This window comes from Gasterosteus aculeatus, chromosome 5 (assembly GCF_964276395.1).
Source record: "Gasterosteus aculeatus chromosome 5, fGasAcu3.hap1.1, whole genome shotgun sequence".
Lineage (NCBI taxonomy): Eukaryota > Metazoa > Chordata > Actinopteri > Perciformes > Gasterosteidae > Gasterosteus > Gasterosteus aculeatus.
Window position 1 is genome coordinate 4,912,775 of NC_135692.1, and position 27,343 is coordinate 4,940,117.

At 40.6% G+C, this 27,343-nt stretch overlaps 2 protein-coding genes and 1 long non-coding RNA gene across 4 annotated transcripts; 1 reads left to right on the forward strand and 2 right to left on the reverse strand.

The window, feature by feature from the left end:
• On the reverse strand, nt 1–14,960 carry vstm4b (V-set and transmembrane domain containing 4b). The gene is made up of 8 exons (XM_040177351.2): nt 14,766–14,960; nt 13,316–13,723; nt 5,515–5,568; nt 5,253–5,360; nt 5,070–5,103; nt 4,841–4,965; nt 3,772–3,836; nt 1–2,780 (listed from the first exon to the last, which is right to left on the reverse strand). Exons 1-8 carry the CDS (start codon nt 14,815–14,817, stop codon nt 2,655–2,657), a joined length of 972 nt encoding a protein of 323 aa, XP_040033285.1. The 5' UTR covers nt 14,818–14,960; the 3' UTR covers nt 1–2,654.
• LOC144407984 (uncharacterized) lies at nt 14,906–25,882 on the reverse strand. 2 transcript variants are annotated; one of them, XM_078103078.1, is made up of 4 exons: nt 25,797–25,882; nt 23,373–23,426; nt 21,562–21,669; nt 14,906–15,259 (listed from the first exon to the last, which is right to left on the reverse strand). In XM_078103078.1, the coding sequence occupies exons 1-4, from the start codon at nt 25,855–25,857 to the stop codon at nt 15,114–15,116; spliced, it is 369 nt and encodes a 122-aa protein (XP_077959204.1). In that variant the 5' UTR covers nt 25,858–25,882; the 3' UTR covers nt 14,906–15,113. The 2 variants fall into 2 exon arrangements, with proteins under 2 accessions (XP_077959204.1, XP_077959206.1); XM_078103080.1 differs by lacking the exon at nt 14,906–15,259 and adding an exon at nt 18,035–20,651.
• Nucleotides 16,376–17,405, forward strand: LOC120819693 (uncharacterized). Its single transcript, XR_005712302.2, has 2 exons — nt 16,376–17,000; nt 17,127–17,405. It is a non-coding gene; the product is annotated as an uncharacterized LOC120819693 (long non-coding RNA).
• Nucleotides 25,883–27,343: the final 1,461 nt, after the last annotated feature.

Below are 27,343 nucleotides of genomic sequence, written 5' to 3' on the forward strand. Positions count from 1 at the left end.
TCACCATTTACACAATTTATTTCACTTACCAATGCACCCTATACAGATGAAATGTACAAAACTAACAAGACAAGAAATGCTGGAAAGTTCATGAACATAAAGGGTCCCTGGTGGGCCAGGAGAGGGAAAGAAGAGAGTGAGAGGCCCAATTCACGCACATGGTTCTAGTTAGTGGACTCCCATTAAGGACAATGTGGTGTGGATGAAACTTTACATTTCACAGTCAAAAGGCATGAAAGGTTGCTTCGAGTCATTGCGTGAACAAATAATACACACTGTACAAGAGAACTACATACACAACAGACCAACAATGTAGAATTGGAAAGGGGACAAATGGGTTTACAGTGGTTTGATTTGCAATATAACATATAGGCAGGGGAACGGAGAATACCAGAATCCACAACCACCAGCTCGATTAAAAAATGGTTCATAGATCTTGCGGTCCTGTACTGTATTTATTGTGAGTTTGTGTTACCTGGCAGCCATATTGGCAGTCAGCCCAACTGCTGATTAAGGCTACAACACACTATTTGACCTTTGCTGCATTTTCTAACAGACATGGGAAATGTCTTTCTTTTTGTGCTCTGTGACTCACACAGATACAATACATGTCATTTGTATAACAGCTGTTTTCTTACTATTGCTACGTAGTTTACTACATAACTCTAAATATCACATTTAAGTTATTTCTATATTTTCCAAAAGAGTCAAATCAATGTACCCATCAACTTAATACTCTGTAAACATAACTACCATGTGTAAAAAAGGGGCCGAACTTGAACTTTAGCAGCCATGCAAGCTGCATCAGCATAGATACGTCCACATTAGATAGTGGAATTCTTCGGATAAGGGAAGGATCCAGTGCATCTGGGTTTCAAGTTTACTGTTTGAAAAACCCTGCTTTTCCATGACTGAATCCAGAGGATCATTAAATGGAAAAAAAGGCTTTAACCAATTTTACACTCAGATACACGGAGAGTGAGAAAGCAAGGAGACCATAAAAAGGTTGGTGGGATTGAAGCCGAAATGGCTTCAAACAAACAAAATTCCTGATTTATGATACATTTTCCAGAGACAGGTCTTAGTTCTGTCTGTTTGTCTATCAATCAGGTGTCACAATTGTTTGCAGCATATAAGTATGTGCCTTAATGCAAGGTCAAGAAGGATGTTTAGCCTTTATCTAACTCCTCCTATGTATGTATACGTTAGTGTGTCTCTAACAGCCTGTAAAGTTGATGTTGGCACCAGATGAAACGGCTCGCATGGTCTCAGTATTTCCTATGGGGGGAAGCTACTTGCTACGTAAAAAAAAAGTCTGTGGAGTTCTGGTTATTATATACTGCAACTTAAACACAGAAATAGACTGAACTTGTGATGCATGTAATACTGGGAACACACTAGACGTAAATCACATTTGAAAATGCATTGGTTCAAATACATGACAATATGCTTCCATAATTCAGGTCAACTGAATTATGGAAGGTCAAGAGATGCCGAAGGCTCAAAAATATCACAGGTATAAGTATATAGGCGCTTGAATTCTTTTTTTCCTTTATGTATTTTAATTAATCAAAGTGGTAACATCTAAAATAGTTTGTATTTTTATACACCTTTCAAATAACATTTCAACCTTTTGGGAAGTAGCTTAGACGAGCGATACATAACGTGTTGGTACATTGAGCATGGCAGTCGGGGGCAATTAGTTAAAAAACACACACACTGGTTTTATTTATACACATATAGTCGAACGTTGGGAGTGAGGGGGTCAACAAATGTTTTTAATGGTAAACAACAATGACCGGTTAACACTAACAGCACCCATTTCCCCAGTCATGTTAGCTAGCTAGTTAGAGACAGGGAAGCTGTTTTCCCAAGATCCCACTCTTATGCTAAGCTATGCCAATCCCCTCCGGGTGTCCCTTTGAAAAGAAAGCAAATACGTATTTCCCCCAAAAATGTCTTGTTAATTGATTTAATGATTTTTTGGATTTGCTGCTTTGCTGCTTTGCGATTTCAACCTGTCCTACTGGTCTGTATCCGTCTTGGATGTATGGATCTAAACAAGTTCATTCCTCTATTGTGTTCCCAGTTCAAGCTACACATGATTCAAATGTGGGTGCAAAATAAATATTCTACATAACATACGCCAGTATGGGAAACATTTCCATTTGTATCCTAATCTTATAAAAGTCATACCAGAGAAGAAAAAAACATGTACAATTGTACTGTGGGCGACTGTGGGTGAGTGGGGAGCACGGTCGTCCTCCAATCAGAGGGTTGTCGGTTCGATCCCAGGCCCGGCTAGCCTGCATGTCGTTGTGTCCTTGGGCAAGACACTTAACCCAACATTGCTCCTGTAGCTGCGACTACAGTGTGTGAATGGTAGTTACTGATGGCAGGTGTCACTCTGTATGGTTCTCCTGTCATCAGTGTATGAATGGGTGAATGATGTCATGTAGTGTTAAAGCGCTTTGAGTGGTCAGAAGACTAGAAAAGCGCTATACAAGTACAGGCCATTTACCATTTACAGTTGTGTGATCACATTAAACATTTTGCCCTTCACAAAGTATTTGAATATAAAATAATACAGACAATAAATAGACAATAGTTTTTACATAAGGCACAGGTATTAGTGTTGTTCACGCGGGTTTATTTCATAGCTGCTGCTCCCCAAACTGTATCTGGGCGTACACAGTGCCACTGCACGACGCCTTGCTTTCAGGAATTGGCTTCACCAGATCCAGTTCTGCATAAGTCAGATTCTCCTCCACTATCTTCGGCTGGAGATGGAGGAGGAAGACGGCAGAGGATAACGATGGAGGAGAAGGGGAGAGGGAGGAGGCAAGGGAGGTAAGTGGTATACGTGGTCAGAAAATGAGAAGGAAGGTTGAGAGAGATTTTCCTCTATCATTAATCTTAAAACTTAAGATGAGTCAGTATATAAATACAGACAATGTATATTTCAAACCAGTGGATCTAAAACTGTTCAGCTCCCCATTAATTAATGATATAGGAACATTAAACCCCCCCCGTCCCCTGTTACAGCTCTGACTATCATCTGATTCATACTTTTTTATTTATTTTTCTTACATTTCATACTTATTTTCTTAGGTGCAACCATAGTACATAGTGTAATATGTTTACAACTTGTTTGCAAATGCATTTGTTCTAATTTTATTTTAGATATTTTTTTACCGGTGTGTGTGTGTGTGTGTGTGTGTGTGTGGGCCTCTGTGTGTGGCCTGGTGATGAAGTGGCACCCTCCTGTTGTTCCTTCCCCGTTTGGGAACCACCATTGTAAACTGGTTCATGTAAGCGGGTTTTGTAATGCCACCTTACGGGATTCTTGGGTTGGGGATGCCAAAGTTCTATTACTTCTTGCTGCATTCTGTTCCATTAAAATGCCAAGTTGCCACACATTCTCTTCATTCCAGTGACAATTTAAACCAAAATAAGCCTGGGTTGTGTGGTACGGTTTATGACATTTTCTAGTACTTTTAAACACATTGCTGTCATATGCTGGTTGCGCTCCTTTGCATTCAGGACAAAAAAAACATGTTAGCTTCTCACGAGGCCTCGCTTGGTATGCTAAGTTCATGGGAAAAGCTTAAAATGCATATGTGCTGTTAGAAGAGTGATATATGCAACACATAATCTCACAAATGTGGTTTAAAACAGGTGAAAGAGAGTAGCCTACTGCTAGATTCCTAATTATGTGGCAGTCAAATATAATGATCAAGTAAAAAATGTATGGAATGCCATAGAACTCACCAGCAGTACTTTTCTTGGTTGCTGTCTTAAAAGTTTGGGTGTCCGTGTTTTATCTCCAATGGGAGCTGTGTTGACAAAACAAAGGTCAAGGACTTTGCAGAGATCTGTTGAGCAAACGTCTATATGCACATGCAGTATATATGTCCCCGACGATCCTTAACCACGCACTTGACGTGCGCTCCTGTACCCCCAGTACACAATAGGATGTAATGTTAGATCGGTCGCCCCTCTCAGCCCTACTAGAAGCATCTTAAGGTTTATTTCTTTGGCTTCAAAACCTTCAGTTCAATGGAATAGTTTGGCACTTGGTGGAGTACATTTATTCCCTTTCTTCCTGCGTGTTATATATATATATATATATAGTTATATATATATATAGTTATATATATATATATATATATATAGTTATATATATATATATAGTTATATTATAGTTATATTGTCTTGTGGATATCGAAGAAACATTGGTATGGAGCCAAAACCCAAAAATATTTTCAACAACAAAACTTTTGTACTACCATACAGTGGTAGCTGCATTGTCCAGTAGTGACAAAATCTACTTACCAGCACCTCCAAAGCTCATAGTTAATATGTTATATTGTGTTTCCTGGCTCGGGTTAAATGTGGAATCTGGAAATTGTTTCTTGCACTTTTCTCATAATGACTTCCTACTATGAAATTATGTCCAATTTGTGTAGACCATACTGGTAATTTAAAAAAAGAAGCTCTGCCCTAAATTGCTTCAAACTTTAGAGATTTGAGAGCTCTACGGGATGACCAGTAAAATGGCACTTAACTCAAAATCACCGTCAATGTTTTTTGTTGAAAAAAATGGTGTCTTACAATCCACATGCAATGCCATAACTCAGCATATGAATGTTTGCGGATGGTGACCTCAAATGAAAGCACATATTCATTTTAAATGCAAAGCGGAACAAAGCATACAAGAATAAACCTCCTTGTGGACTGATGCTACTGCTCAGCTCCTCCTGCTGAAAAAGGGTTATTTACTCCCACAGAAACATCTGATTAGGGAAGGTAAATGCGTGAGCCGGAGACTCATATTGACCTTTTGCTGGTATCTCTGGTGGTATCTCATCTTGGTAGTCTCTGCTCCTTTTTTTCCTGTATCTCCTCTCCTTCTTGGGCAGAGCAGGAGACCCGTTGATCCCACTGGTGACTGTCTCTCCTGAGCTGGATTGAGAGCAGATTATCAGGTGCTGAGTGCAGTTTAAGAAGAGCTCACTTTGGTTGCTCTCATGATTGTGTGTGAGGCTTTGTCACCCTTAAACACTTACCTGTTGTGAGGGCTTTTGACCAAAAGGTAATTATCTGCACAGATACAACTCTGTTAGATACACAATAACAGAATGACAGTGAAATGCAGCTTGTGTCCAACTTCAGCAAGAAACAAGATGAGTGGTATAGAAACAGGACTGTGGTCAAAATCAGGTGAGTGTTATCTTTGTGGTGCTGCATACCTTTTAACCTCTGCCTCCTCTGTATGTACTGGCAGGTTACTGTCACTGTAAACATACACATGCACAGCAGACCCACTAAGCAGATCAGCACTGCACACAGATACACATCTGAAAAACAAATGTACACAAACATCAGTCTCATGCCTACTTGGCCACTGTATACAAAAGCATGAAAAATAGCTATTTTAGGGCACTGTGCTACTTGGTTTGAGCTATTTTTTCCTGCTAAGGAGAGCGCAAGTACACGAACATGACGTCTTACCTTTGAACAAACTCCACAAGCTTTCTTTGGCTTTGGTGGCCGGTAGGATGTGCACTATGCGGAGAAAGGAGAGAGGGAGTGGAGAAGCATGTTTAGTCCACTGTCATCACTGTCGCTTGCCTGTGGCCTGATCACACAACACAGAGTGTAAAAAAAGATGATTGTAGGAAGACTAAAGGGCCGAGACTGGACTCCTCCCTGCTGCATGCCGTCTCCGAGGATTCAACCGGGACCTCTTCTGACTATCACCCTCACCTTCATAACAAACTGTTGAGGAAAATCAGGTTTTGCTTTTTTTTCTCAACATGTACCTCAAAATATTGAAAGGGACATTCACACCGTGTTCCATTATACACATATAAATCTGGCTTTCAAAAAATTAGAAGGATTAGATCCCCTGTGAATTTTGACTCAATATTGGAAAAATGGACACGTTAAACGGAAAGACCTGCCACGCCTAATTATAATTGTTAAGCTGGATTGTCTGTTTTTAAAGGATGGATCAGTCCACAGTCAGTTCAGTTCAGACCCAAGAACGAGAATGAAGATGAGAATATTGAAATAGATTTGACTTAAACGTTGTTTTTCTGGGAGTGGCTTACCGGATATCTCTGCAACGCAGGTGACCCCAAAAATCAGTGTGGAATTCAAGGCATGTGTAATGAGAATCCCAGCTATGTGACTGAGAAAATATGTTTTCCAGGCTCAACCTGAAATCTCGCCCCACCCACTCAGTCGTTCCTCTGAGCCATGTGACCACAGCAGTCTTAAGAACACTGTAGTCTTGCTGAGCTGGCAGATGGAAGCTTGTGAAGTGACACCCACTGGGCCGTCTTGAAATAGATCAAACCACCAGAAGCTGACAACAGGGAGGCCCGCCACGCCGGCTACAGGCTTTCCCACAGGCAGACTCGCTCTGAGCATGCTTCAGAAGGTTGGATCCGAGCTTCGATCATGTGATCTGTACGTACAAGAGCAACTAGAGTATCGATATGGAAAATTAGTCGTTTATCCAAACAGTAACCAAAAGAAAGTATAACAAAATGAGACATATGAAGCTTAGGCGTAAATTCAGTCAGGAAGACTGGAGAAGCCTATGCCTGCCCCAGGGGCCTCTCTATGTGGGTATGCCAAAAGCTGATAAGGGACGGAGGCAGCGTTTCCGCATCAGTGCTGTCTAACGTTAAAAGCTGTTCTCTTATATGAGGGATATGCCTCATCTCATCTCGGCATCCGGGTCCCTGGGGCCGGTATTTCAAAATTATCCCACAGGGTTAATCCTCCTGGATTGGATTAAATCCTCATCAGATCCTAAAAACGGGTGTTTTAAAGCAAATCTGATCCTGAAGATTCCGATTCCGATTTGGTAATCCAATCCTGCCTTTGATCCAGATAAAACACTGCTGTTGAGTATTTCAAAACTTTAGTGGGAAATCTGGATCAGTTTGATCCTAAAAATCAGGATTACCCTGATCCCACCTCAGAGGTGGATTTGAGGGAGATTACATGTTATGGTTTTAACAGTTTAAGTGTAACTGCTCCCAAAGTTCTATGTTTGATACAGTAGCGTTTAAGTTTGAATATGAATGCCTTATTTAAGTAATTTTTTTGTTACGTTATACCCACTGATAAAGGCCTCCACTCAAACCAGTCAAATGTATTTATTAACATGCATGCAGCACACACACTTAATTTTTATAGCCAAAGCTCAAAAGGTTATGCCATTTGGAGCAGTTCTGTTTTAACTGTCTGTCTTCTCTTTCCACAGACATCTGTAAAGAAAAACAAATATTAAGGTTTTAGGGTTGTCCCTTTAGTTGACAACTGTTTCCTAAAAAGATATGTACAACACATTTTAAAATATACACACAATGCGAGTAAATGCATTCAAATGTGGACTTTGGACCGCGACATACAGACGCTAGCCTATTTACCAACTTGTTAACTCCTTAACACAGAAGTCAATGGAGCAGCGCTAGCTCGCATTAGCGCGAACTCTGCTTTATTTGAGATCGCCGAGCTCTTCTTTCAACTTTGTGCTGATTTACGTAGCTGGTTAACTCAATATAATGATTGCCTTTCATCTAGTCTTAGGACGCATCAACACTGACCAAGACTATACTTACATTTAGAGACAATAGTTGTGCCAGATTCTCCTTTTTTCTGTAACATATTTGCTCCATTCGCTCCATTACGCTATATTCACAATATAAAATACACTTATATGATCCAACTCTGCTGTTAACTGGCTTTCAGTTATCGCGGCTCTTTTTCAAACCAAGGCACTTGGCATTTTCACGATTCAGATGCCCTTAACCATTTTCACTACTGTTGGTTTAATGGATCAAACCGTCTGTAAGATCTGCATCTGTGAGACCAGTAATCTTACACTGATAGCAGCATTGTGTTTAAAAGCACCAGCCTCAATCACAAAATATCTAATGGTCTACTGGTTAATCTTTATTTTGTAGAATATGAGAGGATGTCTCTTTTGAAGAGTGTAGGGCTTCTTAAAGGAAAATTTGAATTCACTCTCCAAGCCGGCTTGGTACTCGGGTTATTCAGATTCTAAAAGATGGCCAACGTTTACATCTATAAATCAGAATGACACGAACAAAAGAGAAAATACTGTAATAATCCCAAAGACATAATCCAAGCAGAGTTGACAGAAAATGTCCACAGAGAGGGAAAATATATTGAAAAGCATAACACATTGTGTCAATGCAATGCCTTTATCTCACCTTGAATGTTATAAGAAACATATTCTTTTGGTAAAATCCAAAACGAAAAAGACCAAAAGCAGTGTTGGTTTGGAAAGAACTGGCAAATACAGTCAATATTCATGATTCATATTTGACTTTGTTTGAAAGCTTGATCTGTCATGACCTTCCCGAGCAGGGATTGACAGCTGTGTTAGAAACTCCTCAACTCTGATTGTTTATTTCCTTTCTTCCTTAAATCTTTAAAACCCTGCTATAGGAGTACTAAAAGGAGGGAGAGGGACCTGATTTTTACCCACTTGTTTGGAAAGGTTCTTTCACACTATATTACTCACAGCGTGAATCACAATAACATCTTTGATATTTATATGGTTGTTTTTAAAAAAGGTTCTGTCCAGCAATACATCTGGTGTACTGTATGACAGAAAATGACATGTAACGTAAAATGTCTGAAGACTATATCGGACATTTTCCCTCTTGGAAGGGTTTTTTCATTTTTTGGGGAGTTTTTCCTGTGCCGATGGTGGGTTTCGGGACAGAGGATGTTGTATGTGTACAGACTGTAAAGCCCTCTGAGGCAAATTTGTAATTTGCGATTATGGGCTATACAAAATAAAATGAATTGAATTGAATTGAACTACAGTGGAAGTATTCAAAGAAACTCCCATTTGTGTGTCACTGCCACAGAGTTGCATTCATTTGCTGATTGTTTCAGATTCGTGCTGTTTTTTGCTCCACAACAACCCAACAGTGTAAACCATGCATATACTGGAGTGAATACAGCTCTGTATCTTCACCATCTACTGAATCCCTCACTGCTCTGATTTACTGTATTACAAACGACTAGTGATGAATGCAAGTACACAGCGACCTTGTGCATCTTTACAAAGCTTTGATTAATTCATCCTTTAACTTCCTGCCGTGTCTTTGAATCTTTTATTCTCGGAATTTGCATCTTTCAGTACATTTTTAATCACTCTGTCTCTAATGATAAACCTTCGTCTGGTTCATTCTTTTCTAAAAGATAAAAACTCTCCAGAGATGTTTTTGACCCTACAACTGCAATATTCCTAGATTTGTAACACTACCAAGTGTTCCATGTTCTTGCTATACTTAAACCCATGCCACATCCCTGGCAGTCACACACATGTGCTATAGAAATATCAATGAGTTATTATCGCAGTAGTAAGTACAGTAATGGGATTTTGGTGCGATGGTGGAAACACCCGATCACCTAATGTTGTCCGTCCGCAGGAATTTCAACAAATTGACGTCGCAAAGGCACACATTTGTGCACAGAGGCTCAGTTATCTGTGGTATCTAATGTGAAGCGGGGACAAGGAGCAATGGTCCCAGAGAGGCTTTATCCCACAGATGATGTATCATAGCTGTCAACCGTTGCTGTGGAAGTGGGAAGGAATACCTCCGGCCGTCGGGCAAAACAGTGGAGTTTTGTAATGTTGAGGGGGCTTTGGCCTGTCAATTATAGTTACTATTTTAATAGTTTACTTTGGAGTCAATTTGGTTTCCCATATTTAAATGGTCTAAATTAAAAAATATTATTAGAGTTTGTATTACAATCAAGTTGGAAAGATATGCGCATTAACCAGACAGGAAGAGACTAAAAAAGGATATGATTCAGTTACATGATGGGGATTGTAGGATCCAGCAATATTTCAAGGTAAATTCACACTATGAACTCTGACGTTAGAATATTTCCGGCTGTGCCTCAAAATTAGATGCTGCAAAGCTGTGTTTTGAAGTACTCTGAACACACTGATAATCAAGAGAGGTATTTTAGGCATCATCTCAATCTAATTGTTTGATTAAAAATAATGCTGTGTCTTTATTTTCTACATTTGCTGCAATTTGTTTTGTAATTGCAGTATTCGTTCAGAAATTCTTTATTAATATCTCTTAAACCACAATGTAATGGCAAAAATGTATGTAACCCTTCAAAATGTTTCATTGAACGAACAAGGTTATAGATTACATGTGGTGGGATGGTGTGGCCATGAAAAAGCTGTGTCTCACACTGATAAGATGCCAGTCCCCTGGCTGTAAAGACACAAGTTGGTTTGGAGGAAACCTGTAGGTATAAGAACTGCCTGGCTCTGTTGTGAAAGAAGGAAAGTTCTTGGCAGCTCAGTAGCTGTTGTGACCTTTTTTCCCTTGCAATGAAATAAACGGAAAAAGACATATTTGACTGAGAGCCTTCATTCTTATTTACTGATTGCCTGTGCAAAATCTTCCACCACAACAATGGACTACACTTCCTTGGGTTAAAATTACTCACCACATCCTTGACCACTCGACCATCACTTCAGGCAAATATCAGAACTTCACTTTCCTTGGCACAATTCTCTGTTGTTCCATTTCCGCTGAGTCTGTCTGGAATCATTCTGCTCCACATTAGGGAGGGAAACGTATCCAGGCCAATGTCAACAGCTCTTGGCAGGGACTGCGTGTGTGCTTGGGCCCAGACTTGGCCATGGGCAACGCACAAAGTCACGGCACGCAGGATTGCTTCTATGTAAAATGCGGTAAGTAATGTCTACTGTTGTTCAACAGTGTCAGTACGCACTGCAGCTTAAATAATATGAACTGAGTGAAATTTTGTCATGGACTCATTCCTTACCCAATACAAGAAACACTGAATACATTTCACTTAGATACCGGTATTGGGTATTTATAATAAGGGTAGATTAAATCCAGCATTCTGATTGGTTGAGAGTGAGTCACGGCGTGTATATTATTGAGCGATAATGTACAGTACCGATTCACATTGACTCGAGCGTTCCATATTACTGCGCACTCAAAGTGACAGGTTAGATTTTGTTCTACTGTTAGTTGACATTTCATTTTTTGGCGGTCGCCGAAATACGATACACAACGTTTTGTGTCTAATACTATTCATAATTTCGCTGGTAAACATATTATAAAAGCAATAAGGCACTTGAGGCAGTACTTTATCTTCTTTACTGTAACAGTTTGAGGTTAACAACACCCCTCAACTGTTATATTATTGGACTATAAAGTCCAGCCTCTCGTACCTTTTTGCTTAAATACAACCTCCCAAGTCAATAAGCAGCCGAGCAGAGCCACGGTTCGTTGGGGGTGGTCGGGGGGAATCCCAGCTGTCATTGACAACGTAACAACCACTTTTTACTCCATAAAAACTTAAATGGTGGACACCATCTTTGGCGAAGAATCGTTGGACTTCATCATATCCCACTCTTTAACATGAGCCGGGCTTGTGACCCATACAGTAGCCGGCTACAAGGGCCTAGTTGGATGTTTTCACTTCCTTTTCGGGACCTGTCACATCATCCATCTTTAAAGCCAAGGTCCAGTCCAAGTAGTAGGAAAACGTAACAACAGCACTGCATATCGTCAGCGCAAAATGAGTCAATATAAAAAAAAACAAGCCTCTCATCTGTCGGAAGGATGGAAGCGTTACAACCATTCCACATTCTTGGTCATTACCTTACTAAATGGTTTTCACTGAGTTAGCCTGGGTTGCTTTTGAATTAAATTAAATGCATCCATTTGTAAGCAAGGATGGCTAATTGGCATTAGCATCAGTTTTCCGTTTCCCGCGGGGAACTGCGCATGCGTGATGTGACGTGTTTATTTGTAATCAATGGCGATCTACTGATACTGATCGACATATTGGGCACCCCTGGTGTAGCCTAATCTGTCGATCTTTTTCAGCTAAATTATGTACGTCCATATTTAAGGGATGTGAAGGGAAAGTACTCAGAGCTCTGAAAGTGTGTGGTTATATGAAAGTGGTGGGCTTTCCGGGCTGGTACCAGTGGATTTGTCATCCATTCCGTTGTGTGAGCATCTCATGTGCCAGAAGTGGCATTGAAACCTCCCATTCTCTTTGCTCACTCTCCAAGATCATCTACTCAGTCAAAGCCACAACTGAATGGAGGATCTTTTTATCTTCAGATTGGCTCCCAACATATATATATGTATATATGAAATGGATTTTGGGAGAGGAAATATATAATATATATATATAATATATATATATATATATATATATATATATATATATATATATATATACATACATAATATTTCCTCTCCCAAATCAAAAACAGGACAGCACTCAAGGTCTGCTCATCGAGTTCATTGCCTCATCAGCCAGATGGCTAACATCATCCAGTTGTGGTAAATCAAAGTGCAGATGCAGAACCGCTGCCCTGAGACAAAAAAGTGTGCTGTTAAGAATTTTGGCAAAATTTTGGCTGTTCTTTAGCCAACAAACATCCCCCAATTTGCCTTAAAGCGCTTTTTGGAGAGATTCAAGGTTTGTTGCAGTGTTTCCCCCTCATTCGGAGCCATTCATCGTTTGTCATTTTTGATTAGTACATATGTGCTTTTTCAGATATGCCTTACACCTGGAAACTGCTCGACAGTTTTCTGTTAGTGACAGCAGACAAACTGTGTTAAACTTTTAATGCTATCATCAAAATATCATTCCTCCTTGCTTCTGTTGTGGTTTCAGAAATAGCTGTTAAGTCGCCGCACTGCACCATCAAAGCAGTGATGTCATTCTGTCAGAAACTGGTCTACCGCTACCAACAGTGAATTGGAGCATATCAATGCCAGATGTTCCCCCGCTTTTTTGGCTCAAGACCCCAATTTTATTCTCAACCACTTATTTAAAACAATAACATTTCTTTGTTATTGAGACTTTTTAAATGAAAGACAGGAATTATGAGGTACTTCAATCAAGTCTATGCTAAGTAAGAGTCCACAAGTACAGTTGACACTGATTTACAATGATCTGTTTGAACTATTTTGATTATATTGTATAATTTGTATATTAGGAAACGGTTTTGAGTCCAAGGTTGGGAGACAGTATCCTAATAGTTTAAGAGGTTAAATAGTTTTTGTGTTTCCTCAACTCAAGCTGCTTGTATTCCCCCAAACTGCAGTGTAAAGATGTAAACACTTGCAACTCAACAATTGTCAAACAGGAGGATGCTCACAGAATGCTTTCTTGTTAAATCCTTCAGCAATAAGAAAAGGCCAGGAAATACTGAAAGAGTAGTTTGAGCCCTTACCCCTTAGCTCTGTGGTGGCGGTGCAGTTGGATGAGGCCTTCCAGCGCTCCTGCTGCTGCCTAAACTCCTGCACCCGACACATGTAGAGCCCCCGGTCCCCCTCGGACACATTCAAGATGACCAAGTCAAATATCTTCCCCTGTTTCACCACCGTCAGCTTCAGTTTGGGCCACGGGAAACTCTTGGTGTAGTTGCCATAGAAACGCGACTTTCTCATGTTGACGCGGGCAACGAGGAGTTCGTCCTCTGGCCGGTTCGTGCCCTCCGGCATGAAGCTCCATTTCACCACAGGCAAGGCAGCGTTCCGACGCCGCTGGGACACAACGCAGGAGAGTGTGACATTTTCACCCTCCTGGGCCACCATGAAGGGTGAAGGGGTGATGGTGACATTGATGGCCAAACATACATCTGAAGGAGAAGTCATTTTAGAGTAATTTGTAGGACATTGTTATTTAGTTGTTTTAGGGTAAAAGCCATTTGCCCCTGCGTCCCGCCAAACCTTCATTTTGATCTCAACGACATACAGGAAAAGTGAGTAGTTGATGTCGATATTCTGTTGATGCCCAACACAGTAGCTGTCTCCGGGCTACATTTTACCAAACATGGAGAAAAAAATACCAGCGTTGCTCTTGGTGCTGGTGTTATGCGCATAGCTAAAAGGTCAGCGATTCTTGACCTTAGAAACAACCGTTGAGCAAACAAATCTCTACTCAAGATCAACTTTCTGACCTGCTCAACAGATAACGATTGCTCAGTTGATAGGAAACTGGAAATAATAATAATTTCTTCTCAGTTTGGTCATTATTTTTGTTTTTTCAGGGTCAATTGATTATTAATTGCTGTAGAAATCCATTTATTGGAGCATAATAAATCAATAAGTGGACGTTCCTGTCATGGCAATCATTTTTGCGATTCACCATATATGCATGCAGATATTCAGATTCTATACAAAGTCAAATCTGTGTCAAATTTTAGGGAAAACAATTCAATTGATGCTTCAGCTTGTTAGAAAAATTCTATTGTGAAATCGACCAGCCAAAATCTCCAATGAGGTTGTTGTTGCTCAACGGTCTCTATTTCTCGCACGTTATGACATACATGTGATGAAATTTGAACAAACTTTACCACTGAATCTGTTATGACTATATATATATACATATGAACTACATGTTTTTCCACGCTTGCCCAATATGTAATGAACCTTTTTTCACCACACATACAATATACTGCCATGCAGTTCAAGTGCTTTCGGCTGGAAAAACATAATTGAAAATCAGTCAATTTTTTATCAATCTTTTATTTTCTTAACAAAATGACCCTGCAGTGTTCTTCATTTTCTTCACCCTCCTATCCTCTCTGGTTCTCAGATGTTTTCTACAAAGCGTCTCTAAGAAAACACTTTGTCTCCACCATATCCACTTTGGTATGAAGCAAAATAAACTTTTCCTACCTCCAAGCAGTGCTCGAGACAGTAGAGCAAAGACCACAGAAGAGATCTTCATTTTCCACGACTGCAGCCTCCATAAACTCCCAGTCAAATGCCTCTAAAGAAAAGAAACGCCAGGTTTCCTCCTCCTCCTCTTCTTCTTCTTTTTCTCTTTTTTTCCAAGCTTGGGAGTGTAATATGAAACATTGACCGCTTTGTTTCTACTCAGAACCTCCCTCTGTCCCTCCCCCCTCATGTCACACACAGTGAAAGCCCATTTGGCTGGCTCACGTACACCCACACACACACACATTTGCATACGTCGAGTGAGTAGGAAATGTAATTTCTTATGCAGCATGAAGGTGTGTGGGTTCATGTGAGTGTGTGTGAGGGGGGTTGTTGTTGAGATTGACACCGAGCAAACAGCGGGCGCAGACCAACCTCAGCTTTTATTTTGGAACACACACAGGAGGAGGAGGGTGGGTTGCAGTCCCACTGTGGGTAGGTGTCTTTGTGGCCTGTGAAATGATGGAGAAGGAGACCATATGGAGGTAAGTTCCGCATTTAAAGTTTCTAAATTATCGTCAAGTTTATCCCCCTTTGGATGTTGATGGTGCTCACAAATTCGGTCCCCCAAAACTCAAACTTATTAAATCATCGTGCCTGTGTCGCTCATCTCAGCTAATCTCTTCTGTAACAGGATGCCACAGTGAATCCTTGTACAGCGTTCTGTCAGCTCAGCGGTTTTGGGACACTTTGGCTCTCATGAAACCTCCGAGAGCATGCGGTCAGACGATCTGGGACCCGTTTAATTTACAGGAGAGGGTGCCTCATAAGTGCTTTAAGTCTGGCCACATTTGACGAACACAGCTGTTGCCTTGACACAGAAGTCCCCCACTTTAGCAAAGCCAAAAAGATTGTGTAGAATTCACCAAATTGGGACGCTAGGCCCGAGCAGGTTAATTATTAATTATTAATTTCACTCCTTATTAAAAATAAAACAGTCCAAAAGCAAAATGCTAGTTCTGTTAAGTGGATAGTACCTTAGCAAACAATAGTATTTTGGAGCACTTGAACTGACCTCTGGTGGAAGACGAGCTCCACAAGCTAAAAACACTATCTAACAGCAAGTTAACAAACACAAAATCCACTTTCACCATGTTTTTTCTGGTCAAATGTAGGTCTAAAATATTTACTCTCCCTTTAGCACTCCTTTGGTCGCCACATACAATAAATTGTGTGTCTGCTGTTAGGTGCTGGGCAGGATAGTAGATGTTTAATCACATGAGGCAAAAGCTGCACCATCCATTTGCTTTTCCCCACCAGCTCCTAAAACAGTATCTGGCTACATTCTGAATATGTTCCCCAGATAGCTGCTTTGTCCGTCTGTGTAAAACAAGTCACACTCTCAAAAAAATTATATTGGGTGGTTGTTACATTTACGTTAGTGCAACATGTATTTGGAACGATATTAATTAATGTTTCCAAAACATAACATTTATTAGATCCATTCATGTTGCGATAAACTGAGACAATCGAGTATCTAGACATGACGGCGAAAACCAAGGCGGAGGCAGTCACAACCAGACCACCCCACTTTCTGTACCATCCCACTGCAAGAGTGTCCTGGTTCACCTCACTGACTGCACCATCCCACCGCAAGAGTGTCCTGGTCCACCTCACTGACTGCACCATCCCACCGCAAGAGTGTCCTGGTCCACCTCACTGACTGCACCATCCCTCTGCAACAGTGTCCTGGTCCACCTCACTGACTGCACCATCCCTCTGCAACAGTGTCCTGGTCCACCTCACTGACTGCACCATCCCTCTGCAAAAGTGTCCTTGCCAACGTCACTGACCTGCCAGGCATAAATCGGTGAATGTTTCTGACTGAAAAAGCAATACCAATGTTAAAAAGCTCATGTGTGATGGTCTAGCTAAATAAGTATTTTCTAGTTCCCATGTGTTTTTTTATGTTTTATATGTGCAACCAGCAGGTTGCTCTTTCCGTTGCTAGGTCAGTTGGAATTTTAGGTCGGTCAAAAAATAGGGGCAGTACATGGTCGGTCTCAGCTCATCATATTCTTGTTTTAATATTTTTTTTGGTTTTGTTTGGCTGAGGGGATGTGGAGGTACACTCTGCATTTGTATTTCTGCACAAGATCCCGGTAATTATCAAGAGAACAAGCCCAAATGAGATATCGAGAGAAGACCAACCCTGGAGTCAAGTGCATTACTATCAGTGTTCGTCACACATAGGTAAGCGAAATGTCTGCATTCTCATCTCATGCAAATTAAATATTCAATACTATGATGAGATGTTAGTCCGTTCATGTTTTTAACACCTGTGGTGTTCATTGTGATGATTTGGGGGATACAAAACAGGTGACCGTGGCGCATGGAGTACAGAGGGCGTGCTGGGAACCGCAGAGTTGGCGTTTCGAACCCTGGCTGCTCCACGTCCCATGTGGAAGTACTTGAGAAAGACACCCAACTCCTACTGCTCCCACTGTGTGGGATGGGTTATACATGTAAACCACAGCTTAAAATGTAAACCATCATTTGCAATGCAAATGCGTCAACTTTAATGACAGCAATGTAAGTCGCTTTGGATAAAAGTGTCAGCTTGAATGACATGTAAATAAACCTGCCTCAACTACATAATACAAGGTTTCTTTATTTATGTTATTTGCACTTAATATTTATTCTTTCACTTAACTTAATAAAATCACGGAAAGGATTTCCATTTGATTGAATGGCTTTCTTTTAGCACTAAGAAGTTATGTTCGTCCAACTCAATTGTATTGAGTTAAGTTAATGCAAAAATAATAGGTATGTATTTGAAATCTAGTTGAAAATGATTAAACTATTCATATCGATTCAACTCTACAAATCCATATGAACAACATAACATAGTGTTAGAGTAACGTTATTGTTTAGCATAGAGAGAAACCAATTTAATCATGTGGAAATCCTTTCCATGATTTTTTTAAGTAAAGCTAATGAGTTATTTTTTTCAGTGCATGACCAGCCAACCACGTCAGTCAGCTGAATGCTAATGAATCAGGTGATTTACGACTGGCGTTACAAGGCGTCAATATTTAGTCTGGCGCGTCTCATCTTGTTCGTCCCATCCGCCTCACTTCCCTTCCCACGCTGTGTGGTCCATCACACTCTTTATAGTGCGTCAGCTGCACTGACCGCCTGGCAGTGAGACGGGTGGGTTTAGATTGCAGTCAGCCCCGACCAACCGTCGTTAATCAAAGAGCTTAAATTAAAAGAAAACTGCAGAATTGGGTGAGAGGTCTCTGAGGGTCATCCCTAGCCTAACCGCTTTGGCATGACACATTCTCATTTAATCTGTAGTTAATAGAAATGTACAGCTTCACCACTATGCTTGACTTGAACAGGGAAGTAATTAGTAAATAGGTGAATAAATAAATACATCTATTAGATATTATTTTTGTTTGCAATACAGGGTTTCACGGTTATTGTAAATAACTTTTTATAACTGCTTCTTCATAATCCATCTGTGTGCTGGAGGAGGCGCTCACTAACTCGGCAGTACACTCAGACTTCTGATTAGGGTGACAGATCATATGCTACAAAATAGAAACTGGGCCAAAACATAGATAGCCTGAGCTGCAACAGTACAAAGAGTTATAATAACACATTTTTATCCAACTTACATTTAAGTTTGAGATAGTTTCCAATGGTTTAACTTCACAATTAAGTTATTGGCAAGAGGCCCTTTTGAGGCCTCCTTTGAATTAGAAAGCACACTGGAAAGACAAATATAATTGTGAAAAATGTGAGGATTCTTCAGGTCTACACTCTCCCGTACTTTCTAAAGTTGATTTTAATAAAACAATGTAATGATAATGATTTTGTTAGGCTGATGCATTTATTCGTGAAATGCTTGTTGGGAAGAAACACCACCCAGACTCTACAATTTATGTCATTACAAATGTCCCTTCAAGTGGGGAAAAGGCTTAGAAAGAGCTGACTGGAGTATGGTAAATGATTTGTGATGTCCAAAATATGGGAAAATGCAACCACATTATCATTATCCAGATGTGATTTAAAATATCCCTTCAGTTTGCATTCTTATGTATTAACAATCATCTAAGTACACAGTTTACAGGACCATCCTGGTGTCCATGTCAAACTATACTGAAGTTGGGTTACGTTTATTTTCTTTTTCGTTCCAGCGGGTAGACATTGCCCCCTTGTGGAGTATCTATTAGTCTAGAGCAGCGATTCCCAAAGTGTGGGCCGCGAAGGTACTGCAGGTGGGCCGCGAGGTCATTTACAATAAATAAATAAAAAGTTTTTAATTTTCAATTTTGAAAAGTTTGAAATTAATATAAAAATATGTATGATGCGGCACATTAGTTATGTGAAACATTAATTGATGAAGCACAAACGAACAGATTGGTTAATCGGTTGATCCATACTGGTTGCACACGGCGCTCAAGGCCTCTGCCAAACATGCCAAAGTGCGGTCTACGACAGCGAGATGCTGAGCGGCGCTCAAGCGCGTGAGATAGAGCTTGTTTCAGGGCGCGTCGGAGAAACAAAGCTGTCGTTCTTGCTGAGCACTTCATGAGATTAAAGAGCGAGAGACAGTGCCCTTTTCTTTACTGTAGCTGAACCATCTTAATGGGGAAAATAAGTTATTCTAAAAGCAGCCGAAGATTTAAGGCTTGGATGGCGAGGGGGGCGGCAGGAGCGGACACACCTCACAGCATCGACCGGACCCTGAAAGCACCGTCTCCACCTCCCCACACCCCCGTTCACCCACCCCGACGCCAAACGTTTGACTGCCTCGGCGGCAAATCACCAGCCGGTCTGCGAGCTGGACGCATTGGTCTTAATGTGCCGGTAATGATGGTAAATGATGGTTGTAGCTGGTTGTCATCTACGGTCCACCACGGTTACATAAAGGTGTCGTTTGTGTTTTGACAACGTTTTGTCTCATAATTTCGACTTTCTATCCCCTTTCTTCAATGCGGAAATGAGCTTCTATAGTTGTGTGAATGCATCGCTCCAGCCAATCCACAGACGGGGTTTGTAACCAATCAGGTGTAGAGACCATGTGACTGGCTCCGCCCCCTCACTGTCTGAAAGAAAAACAGCGAGCGCGTAGAAAACTCCTTCGAGCGAGCAGAGATTCTCCTCGCGAGCGAGGAAGTTCACGTTATTTGATATTTGATTTGCATCAACCTGATTTGCGCTCTCGAATTTTGACAGTGATTTGCGCTGATAGACTGCAGTATCTTATGCGCCTTATTGTGCGGAAAACACGGCACATGAGCTCCGGAGAATGGTATACAAAACATACATTGTCCGTTAATACATTTTTAATCGGTTAAATTCTTAAGGTCATCCCTAGTTTATGTTTTGATCAGAGTTGTGATTAAAGGTTTGGGTGGGCCGCAAAAGATTTTCAGATTTCAAAGTGGGCCGCGGCATTCTTGAGTTTGGGAACCGCTGGTCTAGAGGTTTCCTGCTGAGTGGTGCTCACCCTGTGACGTATATTAGTCTGTGGAGCAGTTTCTTTTTCCCGAAAAAGAGGGAAACAAATCACAGACAGGCTCCTAAATGTCTGATACCTTCTTTATATTTCCAGTAACACAACTAAAAAAGCTATACTGCAAATCGTGTTACAACAACCATAATGGGCCATGTTTTTGAAGTGGGGAGACAGATACAGGTTTTCCTGAGATAAAACCCAAGGGGACAACTGGCCGCCCGGTTGACCTTTCACCCAGATGCCGCCTTCACAGGGGTCACGGTCGTCCTGCAAATCACTTCGTCTGCCCTTTGACACTGCATGTCATTGGAATCCGCCTCCTCAGGATGTTCGGATTGGCAGAGAAGGCTCAAAGCAGGCACGTCAGGCTGTGGCTGAGTAAACAAAATGCAGAAGCTAGAAAGTGTTTTTCTGTTTCTGTCGTTAGAAAATTTGAATGTTTGTGGATGAAATCATTTAATTAGATTTAAGGCGCGTTTCCACCAAGCGGTATGGTACGGTAAGGGTCGGGTCGGTACAGGTCGGGTCTGTTAACCATGATTTGGCGAGCGTTTCCACCGCCAACAGTACCCTTACTTGATAGGCGTAGTGTATTCCAGAAAGTAGTGATAACGTCACTTGATAGGCGTGGTGTATATGACGGAAAGTAGATTGGCGTCATTCGATCGCGCGAAAACTGAAAGCTAACCGATGATACCCAAGAAGGTCTGCACCTCTTGGATTGACCACGGTAAAGTAATCTTGCGCGGCGACATTGTTGCGACGGTGTTGTAGTTTAAAAATGGCGCCTCGTGTGTTGACTTTCCCCTTGCGGCACGCGCAAATGACGACACTCTTTCAACCAATCAATGTTCTGCAGTGAGTCTAGCTCCACCCTTTAGTACCAAACAACTGTGCCAGATACCCCAACGGAAGGGTACCCAAAAAGTGGTACGGTACGGTTCGGATTTTTGGTACCATTCTCAACTTTTGGCAGTCGAGGCACAAATAAAAGGGGACCGACCCAACCCGTACCGTACCGCTCGGTGGAAACGCGCCATTAGATTAGAATGTTTATCATTATTATCTGAGTACAATAATTATTTAACCGTGTTTACCTCTGAAGGCTTCTTCATGCTACCATCTAGTTTGATATAGTTACAAAAATTATGTTGATTTATTATGATGTTGATTTATGCAAAGCCAACTTACAATTGAGAAATATAAGACAATACAAATAAGAAATCAATTCTTCAATAATATGGTCCTTAAAGTATATGGCTGTAATATGATGCATGCTCTTACCTGTGCTGTTGTAACCCAATTGCTTCCTCCAGATGCAGACTTTGATAATAACATATCCAGCAGCCAAGAACAAGCCAATCCCTCCTCCGATAAAAACATACTTCATTTCTGGAAGGAAAAAAAAACGTCAGGAATCACATGGCAATATGAGAACAAGATACAATACGGTGACATTAGTTTGGGAAAGGCCAGCTCATCTTCCTCCCTCCTGACCTGCGCGTGTGTGTGTGGGTTTGTATGAAAGTAGGCTAGGGGGATGTTTGATTTCACAACGTGTTTACTTGGTGTAAGATACAATTCTCAGTCATCGTATCAGGCTCCTTTCTGAAAATATTATTGCATCACCGGTGTTTGCAACTTGAATCCTGAGCGTCTGGGAACTATTGAGGGGGTCACAGCTGTTCAACTTCAAACAGACGTCTATCATAAAAACTATGAAGCTTAAACATTTCCTATACAAAAGAGCTTGTCTACATGTTGGAAGCTGGCCGGATTCTGAGGTCAAGGAAAAGTTCGACACCAATCTCATCAAAGCACAGCAGCAAAGATTAAGAAAATACCAATAACAACTACCATTTACGGTATTATTTAATGTGACTATCATTTAGTGGTCCCCTGCCCTTGTTAAAGAGAAAAATAAGTAATGGAAGGGAAAACATGATTGATCCCTCAAAGGAAATTACTTGACTTTGAAGATCTAAGCTTAAGGTCACTGTGACATGGGACCAATCTATCTTTGTGATCCCAAAAACGTTAATTTGCCACTGGGGACGAACTGATTCAAATTTTGGGTCGCTGTGACATCACAATAGATGTGTCCAGCCTCAACTCAAGCAGTTATTAACTAATTATGATAATTTAACACAAATGTCTAACGGGATAAACCCATATAGGACGCCGTGGTTGCTCTGAAAAGCTCCCTGATCCACCGGTGTGCAATGCCGAGGTACCACAGGTCCTTCCTTCCTGCTGTTGTCAGATTTCGCAACAGCTCTACTCTCAGTGGCCCACAAAACACTTGTGTACGTGTATTAAAAACACACTGCATATTAAAAACACACTGCAGTAACAGTTTGTATTCATAGTAGTTGTTTTTACTGCTGTCTCTTGTTTGAAATTGAACTACGCTGCCGTAAATCCTGTAAATTTCCCTGCTGCGGGACTGATAAAGGGTTATCTTATCTTAAAATGATGAAAAAAGTGTTGACCTTTTAAAAAGATATGGTTAGAAACTGCAACAGCTTATTTTTACACATGGACCGAAAATAAACACATACACGTAAACAGTACCTATAGACATGCAATCATTAATGCATTAGGAGATGTCCCGGTGAGGAGACTCATAGGATGGGGTCTTTGGCTGTTAGGGGTTCGGTGCCTCGCTGAAGATTGAGACCATGAGGCGAACCGAGGAACCTCTCAAGCTACCAATGCAAACTCACCACTTGGTGCAAGCTGCACTCTCGACCTTCCGGTTCAGAGGCCAAGTCCCAACGGAGTGTGCTAATACAGCCCAAGGAAGAACAGATCTGGTTGTTCCTTGTAATGAAGAATGATCCCAACCCACCCAACCCCTTTTTTTGTGGGAATTCCTAGATTCACGATGAAGAAAAGATCATCACCCATTTATTTACTAACAGAAGAGAAAACATTTGAAAGTCACTCTTTTTAATTGTCTTGTGACCCCATGTACAGTACAGTATTTGTTTGACACCAACAAAAAGCAAAACCCCGGTGCAGCATATCCGTCTGAATGGCTGGATAACTTGTCTGTGCTCCAATAAACTCACCCGCGTAACGGGTTGACCTACCTGTTTGCTCTGCAGAGTCTGCTCCATCTCCTCTCACGCTCATCAGCAGGCACTCTGAAACACATTGTGTACGGTGTGAAATATATTCAGGTCACAAAAACCGTCTGTTCACAAAGACAGGAAGCAGATACCGCTACCACAGGGGGGTTTACATCAGATAAAGTGGAGCTCAGTGTCAGTCTTCTGCACAGTACAAAGGGTTGCTCAGTAAGTCGGTGGCGAAGTGAAGCTTCCCTGCACACGTTGTATTCTACAGCACTTCTTGTTGCTGGAACAATGGAATGGGCTTTATTAGCAGTCATCACCGTCTTCTGGATACACGTGTTTTTATAAACCTATCAGGTACTTTTGGTGTTTAAATCGTCAGTTGTTTTGTGTCAATTCACAACAGTTATTTTTAATGATGGAGAAACAGCGTCATTATCTTGCTCGAGGACACCTTAGCAGTGGTCATTGTTCTCAGGTTTTCCCCACTCAAGATATGAGCCACCAGGGAGGTTAACCTCTGACCTCTGGTTCCTGACTGTACTGTGCTACCTGTGCACACTGTTTTCAATATGCTCTAAGTGCAGGAAGTAATTAAATAATAACGGTGAAGTGTGGAGTCATTCACAGAATTTATCATCACAGATGAAGGCTTATATTACATGCGCACTAAAAGCTAAATGCGTACTAGTGAGTCCAAAAGCTTAGTGTAGACCAAGTTTAGCCTTAGACTTGTTCCTACTGCTTGTCAGAATTATATGGTTATTTCACCATTTATATTTAAAACACAAGCAATTTAAAACTCAAGGGAAGGAACAAAAAGGAGCAATATAAACATTTTATAAAGAACTAAATACTTTTACCCTTTAAGATTTCATTTCACACAATTCATTCTGAGATATGAAGTGGCTGCTTTTACCTCACATGTTTTAGCGTATTTAGAGTAAAAATTTCTATTGTAGTAAATGAAATCCAAGGGACAGCAAGTGGCTATGTCAAATTTTACAGCCAGCAGTCACATTCCTCTGACCTGTTGTTTCTCTGTGTGAAATATTTAATGTCAATATTGCCAATCAACAAATGGCCTTTTTTCGTCCTCTTTCTGTCAGCATGTTGAAGGATTTGATTTTCTTGTGGGGTGCAGACGCATGCATTACCCACTCGAAGATCTGTACAAGAACCAGCACCTCCTATGAAGGTCATAAACTGGAGTTCAAAGGGTTGTCTGTTTCAGGGATTGAACCTGCGACCAGTCAAGCGACATCTATGTGCTATATATCAGTATGTGCTGAATTCAGTTTAGCGCACCCGGAGTGTTGGGAGAGATAACGTTTTCAGTGAACAGAGCGCAACCTCTTATGTAATGTGTCATGTCCAGCGTGTGGAGGGCATGGACAGTCTGGCAGCTCTCTGCGGCTTCAAATCAAAGCCAAAGTCAAGACACATATGCAACTTTTCCAGAAAGACACAACTATTGAATTCATTCATTAAAGGCTTGGAGCATTAACATAAACAATGAACTGGAAATGTAATGTAAGTCGCTTTGGATAAAAGCGTCAGCTAAATGACCTGTAATGTAAATGTAATGAGACAAACGGGTGAATGAATTATTCAAGTTTTAATGGACCTTCATATTTTGCATTTTGGACTAATTATTTTACCACTGAGGAATTAGCCACCAAACTGCAGATGGCCGACTTCACTATACCTTTGTCACTTCAGGTGTCAATATAAGGAGAAACTTTCGCAGTTTGAAAATGGGGTTCACCCCCACCCCCCCGAAAATAACATAATATCATTTTTTGTTTCATGAGATCGATAAGAGAAATTTACTGAAGAGCTTTCACACCTATAAATGCTGTATACAACTTGATTTGGGAAACTCATGGCATCTTAGCTAGCTAACTTCAGCAGTAGTTTAGCTTGTTTGTCTTCTATTTGTTTTTTAGCTACTACTCACTGAGATTAGACAAAACAGTCAATCATGAATGTTCCCATTTTTGGAGGTAATAAAGTTATTAAATTTTCCTGGCTTTAGCTAAGGTCAGCCTTGAATGTACCCACAGGCTAAAGTGTTTTGGCTAAACAGTTGGCCGTACCACTGTAGTAGAGAACAGTTGTGCAAGTAAGATACATAAACCAGAGTGTAGTCACTGAAGTTTGACACCCAAGTCATATATTTCATTGGCACAATAATTTACATACAAGTCAGAATTGGGTCTTAATAACTAAAAGAAAAGTTTCAGATGAGTTTGACAATTACTATCAACCGTAAGATGGCCATGCTGACATTTATTGGTCTTCGTACCATCGTCATTGGAAAAAGACAATAAACTCACACGTCATCTCAAGATTCTACACAGCATGCTTCATACAATCTCATGATTACATCAGTACGAGTAAGAAAAGTAATTAGTACAAGGTGTGTATCTTACTCACCAGCAATGAGGAGAGCCCTGAGGACTGCTGGTAAACCCCCACACGTCTCAAGTGCTCTCATCTCTCCTGGCGTTTCTGCTCAGCTCACAGGCTTTTTGAAGAAGTGTGCTGTTTTTTTCTCATATATAATGACGAGCAGTTTCCTGAGCATGTGGTTTTAACAGATTTGCTGATGAAAAGATTGAGTTTTTTTCAGCTGCTGTAATGCAAAGCCCCTCAAATTATTGGGGTGGCTTTTAGCCAGTTTCAACATTGATTGATAAGAATTCTCCCTACAATCTAAAACTTTATATGCAAAGCATCCATAAACACGTAATGGATTCTCTTAAGTGTCTACAGCATAGATTGTTCGATGTAGGTAACAGATGTTTGGATAGAAATAATTGTGGGCCATATGTTTCCAAGCTAGTGAGACTTATGACAGGCAATACATTGTAATGAGCCTTTTGATCGTGTTGCAGGCAGGTGGTTTTCCACTGAATGTTTAACATCTCCACTTCTTTATGCAACAACGATGTTGCTGCATTCACAGCGTCCACATGCTCACCTTTGATAGGCCTGTAGTATCAGACCTCGGGAGAATCAAGGCACAAGGCAAAAAGCGACTAGGTATGTGATAAAGTCAAGAAACAATAATAAATGTCAAATAGTCAAGAAACAATAATAAATGTCAAATTCAACAGGTCCACCACAACACATGTGTGTTATGATATATATTACATTAACATGTATTAATGTACATATAATGTCGGTATATCCAAAGCCAAATCAAACTGAAGGAGTGGTCATTGCTTATGAATGAGAACATAAAATGCTCTACTTTTTGTAATGCATTGTAATACACTGTTTTAATGATTGCTCTAATTAAAAAAAACAGATCAATAATAAGGTAGATAATATAGCACATTCTGTAGTCCAAATGTGTGCTTGGTAATTTTCTTAAACTACAGTAAGGAAAATATAGTAATATAGCATCACCCTAAAAGGTGGTACAGATCTTTCCCGGATATTTTAAGTTTACAGTTTATGCAATTCTGATTTACAATCACTTATCGTTAAAAGTTAGATTCTGGTCAGAATTTTGCTTCAATTAGTAATCGAGTATTATAGCATGAGTGTGCTGTTCTCGCTGGGCCAGCTGGCAGAATCATTGGGGGGAATTTGCTGTCAGAGGGTTGGGAGCAAAAAGAGAAAGGTGAGAATAAGGCCAGAGGAGGAGGGAGCAGGCTCATAATATGATATTCCCACACAAGTCTGTTCCCCCAAAATAATGCAGGTAATTTTTCCCTTTTCTGAAAGTCAACACCCAACATTATTTACAGGTTCAAACATGCTTTACAATTCAAGAAGGACACATTAAATGGGAATTGTTTGAATGTTTAAATCTGTTCAATATCAGGAGAGAACAATTTTAAATGAGCTTTTAAACACATTTTGTGTACTTCAACTGACATTCAATAATCTAAATAACCTAAAAATAATTGCCAATCTTGTAGAAGATTGTATGTGAAATACTTGTGGAAGGTTACCAAGTGTGAGAGGCTATT

Coding starts and splice junctions, on each gene's coding strand:
- vstm4b (XM_040177351.2), bottom strand. CDS start 14,817: ATGAAGATCTCTTCTGTGGTCTTTGCTCTACTGTCTCGAGCACTGCTT. Junction 13,724..14,765: donor GTCTCGAGCACTGCTTGGAG/GTAGGAAAAGTT, acceptor CTTCTCCTTCAG/ATGTATGTTTGGCCATCAAT. Junction 4,966..5,069: donor GTCAAAAGCCCTCACAACAG/GTAAGTGTTTAA, acceptor CTCTCAATCCAG/CTCAGGAGAGACAGTCACCA.
- LOC144407984 (XM_078103078.1), bottom strand. CDS start 25,857: ATGAGAGCACTTGAGACGTGTGGGGGTTTACCAGCAGTCCTCAGGGCT. Junction 23,427..25,796: donor CAGGGCTCTCCTCATTGCTG/GTGAGTAAGATA, acceptor AATGTGTTTCAG/AGTGCCTGCTGATGAGCGTG. Junction 15,260..21,561: donor ATTGGGTTACAACAGCACAG/GTAAGAGCATGC, acceptor ATCATTTCACAG/GCCACAAAGACACCTACCCA.